General features: G+C 44.4%; 1 protein-coding gene across 3 annotated transcripts; it reads right to left on the bottom strand.

Moving 5' to 3' along the window:
- Positions 1-568: 568 nt before the first annotated feature.
- LOC147961743 (putative protein phosphatase 2C 58) lies at positions 569-5974 on the bottom strand. 3 transcript variants are annotated; one of them, XM_087532748.1, is made up of 14 exons: positions 5702-5974; positions 4904-5039; positions 4751-4805; positions 4538-4668; positions 3782-3845; positions 3571-3679; positions 3312-3465; positions 2161-2286; positions 1953-2076; positions 1800-1876; positions 1646-1698; positions 1398-1452; positions 983-1314; positions 569-833 (listed from the first exon to the last, which is right to left on the bottom strand). In XM_087532748.1, the coding sequence occupies exons 4-14, from the start codon at positions 4652-4654 to the stop codon at positions 809-811; spliced, it is 1236 nt and encodes a 411-aa protein (XP_087388874.1). In that variant the 5' UTR covers positions 4655-4668; positions 4751-4805; positions 4904-5039; positions 5702-5974; the 3' UTR covers positions 569-808. The 3 variants fall into 3 exon arrangements, with proteins under 3 accessions (XP_087388874.1, XP_087388875.1, XP_087388877.1); XM_087532749.1 differs by having other exon boundaries at positions 4751-4802; XM_087532751.1 differs by lacking the exons at positions 569-833; positions 983-1314; positions 1398-1452 and having other exon boundaries at positions 1642-1698.
- Positions 5975-6261: the final 287 nt, after the last annotated feature.

Raw genomic sequence — 6261 nt, 5'->3', positions numbered from 1 at the left:
TCTTCTTGCAGCCAGGCCTTGAGAGTTCATGTACAGGTCGATTCTTGCAAGCCTCGCCGGTGATGGCCATGGTGGAGGTTGACAGCGGCGTTGGGGCGGGCATGGAGGATATGGACGGCTGCACTGGTCCGGCCATGGGGGAGTTGTACGGCTGCGTTGGACGGCATCCATGGTGCAGCTGTGGGGAAAGTATACGGCGGCGTTGGTGTGCCGATGATAGAGGTGGAAGGCGACGCTACGGCGTCCGTTGAGATGATGGATGGCGGCGCTATGGCGTCCATGGAGTAGGTGGACGGCTGTCCTATGCCAGCCAAGGGAAGGCAGACGGCGGTGCTATGCGTCGGCGTACCCTAGCATCATCCCTGGCAAAGCGAAGAGGAACGAAGAGGGGAACTAGGATAAGTGGGTTATGTGGAGAGCGTCCGTGGGCTAGCTCACTTATCCCACTTCTCATATCGCAGATTACGTGGGCGTCCTTGAATGCAAATTATGTGGGCTTTTAAGTGGGCGCCGTGGACGGCCCGTGTCCACCTGCAGCCTGAATCACAACCGAAAGAAGAGACAAGCCTGAATCACAACCAAAAGAAGAGACAAGACATAATCGATTGGTTACAGAGAGAAACAGCACAAAAAACCAGCGTGCCCACCTCAATGATGGGGGTATCCACTGGTTGTATCAACAATTCAACACATTGTTGATATTTACACATGAATTTCTTCGCCATGCATGCTCAACCCGCTACAACATCACACCAGGATTCAGAAGTCATTGTTTAGTACACAGGGTTTACCAAGCTACGACATGACATCACGAGTTCTTCTCCTCGGTCGCGCTGATCACAGAAGTACACGTTAGTGTGTCGAACACAAAGACCGACAATGAAGAGAAAAAATGACAACAGCATCAGAGTTGAGTGGAACTGAATGATCGATGTCAAAGAGAAATAATGGAAACAAAGTGGAGTTGTTCAGTTTGACTCACGGCTGTTCTATGTCACCAGGCGATTGTCCTCCAGCACTAGCATTCTTGTCCCCGACAGCTGATTGTCCACCATCACTAGCATTCTTGTCCTCGACAGCTGATTGATCACTAGCACTAGCACTCTTATCCGCAACCGCTGATTGTTCACCAGCACTTACATTCTTATCCCCAACAGCTGATTGTTCACCACCACCGGCATTCTTGCCATGGTCAATTGGCTTCTTGAACTGCACTAGGATCATCGTCATGTTGTCGCATCCTTCTCCACCTAATGTTGATGGAGCCAGGCATCTATCGAGCACCTTTTCACACACTGCAGAAAGGCTGCTCTCCTGCATTTGTTTCATCCCTTAAGTGCTGCTGAAACCATGTTATACATACAAGTATAACTTCACAGAAGTAACTCGGCACTCACTGTCTTTAGGTGCTCATGGATGAAATCGACCAGCTGTTGGCTCGACATGCAGTCCCTGTTTATCATCAGAGCATATGGTCATTATTTTACTTACGAAAACAACTTTCATGTTGAAGGTTCATAGCTAATAACTTAAACAAAGTAGGAATTTGGGATATGAGAAAACTTGAAGCTTCCATTGAATGTTTAAGGAGATAGAACAAATAAAGCAAATACAATTACGGAACCCTACTAAGAGAGGGATTTACCAAATGCCATCACATGCTAAAACAAGAAAGTCATCATCATCACAAAGCTCGACCTACAAAAATATTTAAATCATATGAACTACCAGCAACAAGAAAATGGTAGCCATAGATTAGCTGCAGGAGTTAAACTAATGGCAGAAGCTGAACTGCTTACAGTGTTTACGTCAGGGTTTGCTGTCAACATTTGCTTATCAGGAGACAAGAATTTATTCTGTTTAAATTCCATATCTCCTGCAAAAGTATTAGCATATATTAGCAATCATCTAAGGTGCATGATATGAACAAAAGAAAAGGTAAAATGTAGTACCAATTGCCCTTGACAAGTTTATAGTTCCATTTACTCGCCCCATTTGGATGTAACCCCCTGCTTTCAATATCCGTTCTCTCTCTGCTTCAAGCTCTGGTTTGTGATCTCTTGATAAATTGTATGCCTATAGTATATTCAACCAGATAATGAGATGCTCCTGTGTATAATTTCACATGTTAAACATACTGCAAGGATAAGCATTACAGACCTGGCCATTCCTTGAGATAACACAGCGGGAATCTCCGGCGTTTGCCACAACAAGTTGACTATTCCTTAACATTGCAACACAGGCTGTACTCCCACAGGTTGGCCCGCTAAAATCAGAGTGAGGTCCCTGTTAAAACAATCCTGTAAAGCGTAAGGCTGCCTGGGTAGCCCAAATCTTAAAATGCAACAGTACTACAGAGGAATGCCGAAATACAGGCAGTACAACTACAAGAATACAACATTTGAAATTGAATTAAAGGCCAGTTCTTTTGGGGCTGATGTCTGTCTGTGGAAATAAGCTGCCCCCTCCCCAGCTTATTCTAGAAGCCCAACCTAACATTTTATTTTAGAAGCCTACTAATTAAGGGTTAACTAGCAGACAACCTAAAACGAAATTTTAGGTTGAACTTCTAGCATAAGATGGGGATGAGGCAGCTTATTTCCACAGCCAGACATAAGTCCCAAAAGAACTGGCAATAAACCTCTCAGTTTAAATTTTTCTTCATATACTACCTCATATTTGCAACTTGAACAATTACTGACATCAGTACATAAACTGTCTAGTCAAGAACCGTACATATATTAGACATGATTAAGGAGAGTGTATGTTCTACTCTCGGGTGTTTGCAAAAAACTGAAAAAACGTGATCAAACCAAATCCAAAAAATTCAAAAGATTGAGACATCAAACTTTATCAAATGTTCGAGCATCTTGCAAAATTTCTGCCAAAAATAACATCCAAGGAGCTCTCACTGAAAAAAACAAAATCAATGTTCAAAGTTGTGTGCACTTTTTGAGCATTGATTTTGTTTTTTTTAGTGAGAGCTCCACGGATGTTATTACTGGCTGAAAATTTCCAAGAAGCCTGAACATTTGAAAGGTTTGATGTTTCAAACTTTCAGATTTTTTGGATTTGGTTTGATCACGTTTTTTCAGTCTATTGCAAATTCAGGTGTAGTACACCTGAGAGTAGTGGCTTCTTTCCGGTGATTAAGGCATGAATGGTTTAGCAAGAAAAGGCTTTAAATGGAAAATTAGTCACCTGGACTTCACAAAACAATTTTAAGAGCTACACCAAATTACTTTGCAATGCAGATTACTTATCCTACAAAGAGTAGTTGATCATGTGGTTCATGTAAGTTGCAGCGTTACCTCCTCAAAAGCCCAATCATCATGTCGATCATTTGAATCACTGCCTCTCGGAGACCAGATCAGCCCCTCTATCATGCCAGTAAACTGGTTTATTTTATCTCCAAGTGCCTGTAGTTCTCGCCAGCCTCTTTGACCCCGCATCATCTCATCCATTCTGAATCAACAAATCATAATTACTGTGAAGTCATCCTAGGAAGAAACTCTCAGTAGAGAATAAATGAAAAAGTACTCAAGCTGGCTACCTAACAGTTTGCTATACCTGAAGAAAGCTCCATGGACAGCAGCTCCCAGGTCACCAGCTAAATAAACTTCACTTTTGAGAACTTCCCTGTGTAGATATTTTGCACAGAATTTGGCAACCACTTTTCCTGAGGCAAGAATGTGACATGATGATGTAAACGGACATTTTGACGTGATGTGGATAAGATCATGGGCAATGAAAAGGCACTAGTCTTCGCAAGTAACTTTACCTCCATGTCCATCAAAAACACCGAAGAACGATGTGTCCTCATCGATATCTAGCAAGGCTGAATGCTGGAATGTTGCTCAAAGGGTTAGAGACTTCAGAATGAAGTGAAAGTATACAACTATAGGAAAATAAAAATTGATAAAATACCAGTGCCTCGATTTTATTAGCACTATGCTACAGCTTCAAGTAACTAAGGATCATAGCGTCTATTTGTTGATATTTGTCATTGTGTTTAGTGTTGGTTCTAGCGTATGCTTGTTTTTTGTATAATATTCTTCAAAGATTTTTTTACAAACAGGGGCTCAACCCAGGCTCTGTTGCAATAACAAAACCAAAAGTATTCTTCAAAAGAATTCGGTACATAATGCCAAAGTTGATCATTTTTGGCACAGTCATGTCAACACCAGATCAAGTTTGCAAGAAGAGAAACCAAACAATCAAATATCACCATTCAACTCATGGTTTTGCTACATTCAAAATTCAAAGACATAAGTGATAAGACACTATTTCTCTGTTCTCTCATGTGCACAGATTTGCTAAACATACCAATTATCAACAAATAAGCACTTGGATATGTATACCTACTATCCCTGTCCACAGTTCCCCAACCTACCTTAGTGTCAGCTATACTTCTGATTTCTGAATATAACAAACTAGACTCACCGTGTGCATGTTAGGAATTCTACATCTGTACATTTCCAAAACTTTCTAAAAGCTTTCATCAAGCAACATCAAACAGTGATGAATAGAAACTCACAGCATCTTCCATACTTGCACGCCACCCTTGCATAGATGAAAGTCCAAATTTAAGCTTATCATTTTCCCCATCTTCAGATAGCTTCTCAGTTTTGGGGGTACTAAGGTAAACTCCCATCTTTGCGAATGCACCTGATAAAAGAATATGCTAACAGTAAAGTAAATCCACAGCATACAACCAAACTTGCGGGGTTTTAACGGAGCGACAACATACCAGGTTCAGAATTAATAAGGTTGGAAACAGATTACAGATGTAACTTCAGTAACTACTGCACAAATCGGGAAAGAGGTCGTTAGTAAAGATTGTTATAATGAACTAGTATAACATTATGCTATATGATAGAAACTTAGAAAGTAGTGCTCCTACCTCACAATGTTGCAGATAAAAGCGTAGCGCACGTCCGATAATGGCTACAACAAGTAGGTCCAGTGCTTCTTCTTAACATGCCAATGTGTGTACCAGTATATCCTATCTCTCCAGGCCCCTTGGTCGTCAATATGCTCTGCACACGACATGAAAAGGAAGAAAAATGAGAGCACAGCAGCAAAGACGGCGATGCTTTCCAAACGCGTTCATTCAATACAACAAATGTGCAGCTTTCCAATCTATGTGTATATAACTAAAGCATCACAATTCACAAGCCTAACATACGCATAGCCATATGCTGATTACAAAAGGAAAGCACAAACAACCCGCCATGTTTTTGTAACAAAACCAGCCCAATCTAGGAGTAAAAAACACAATATGTCGGTACAGTAAACACTGAAGCAGCACAGAAGTCCACCCCCACTGAGGTCAACGACAGGCTTCTCTTGCCGCGTGCGCCATTGGAGAGACACGCTACACAACATCCACTGCTTAATCGGCTCGAGCTGCAGCAGGCAGCAGCAGGTTCCTGAAGACCTGCATAAGCTACAGTAGCACAGACTACAGAGAGCAGAGCAGGTGGGGAAAGCTCCGCCCGGGGCTGCCACTAGTCCAAAAAAAAAAAAACTAAACTCCGCACACGCTAAATTGAGCTCCGCAGCCACAGGCCACGTGGAGAAGTCCTGCCCCCAAATACGGGTAGGCGGCCAGCCGGGCTGGCGGCGGGATCTCGTCTGTGTCGGCACGAAATCAGGAAGTCCGGAGCGACGGGGCGGGGGAGGGGCCGGCGGCGAGTACCTTGGCGCTGGAGCGGAGGCGGGCGGGCTCCGAGGGGTGCGACGGGGGCGGATCGCGGCGGCGGCGGCGAATTCCTGCGATCGCCGGGGGGAGCGGGGGAGTGAGGAAGGAAGGAAGGATTGATTGGAGTGTGGGCTGGGCTGCTGACAGTGTGAATGGGATGGGGATCGGGAGTGGGGAAGGGGTGGGTCACGGTGGGGAAATTCCTGGAAAAAGGGGACGGTCGGGGAGGAAGGCCGTCCGTCCGCTGGCTCCAACGAACGGATGCGATCGGTAGGCAGCTAGTGACTGGTGAGTAGGAGTATACCGCGTCGTGGTGCAGTGCGGCGTCATGGACTTGGTCGGGGGTCGTCCGCGAAACGTTCGCGGGTTCAACGGGGCGGCACGGAAAAACTCTAACCTTTGATGGAACCGTGAGTGACCAAAGTGATGACCAGTCACGCTCTTCTCTGTCGCAGCTCGATGGCCCGCTCCTGCCCTCAAGCCAATTTTCACGTGTGATTTTCGTTTTGATCATGAACTTGTAAGCCGAGCTCGGGTGCCAAGCCCAAAAATCGTCT

This window comes from Triticum urartu, chromosome 7A (assembly GCF_056163025.1).
Source record: "Triticum urartu cultivar PI428250 chromosome 7A, HENAU_Tu73, whole genome shotgun sequence".
NCBI lineage: Eukaryota > Viridiplantae > Streptophyta > Magnoliopsida > Poales > Poaceae > Triticum > Triticum urartu.
Note: the sequence above shows the minus strand (reverse complement) of the source record. Positions and strands in the feature narration are given on the sequence as shown.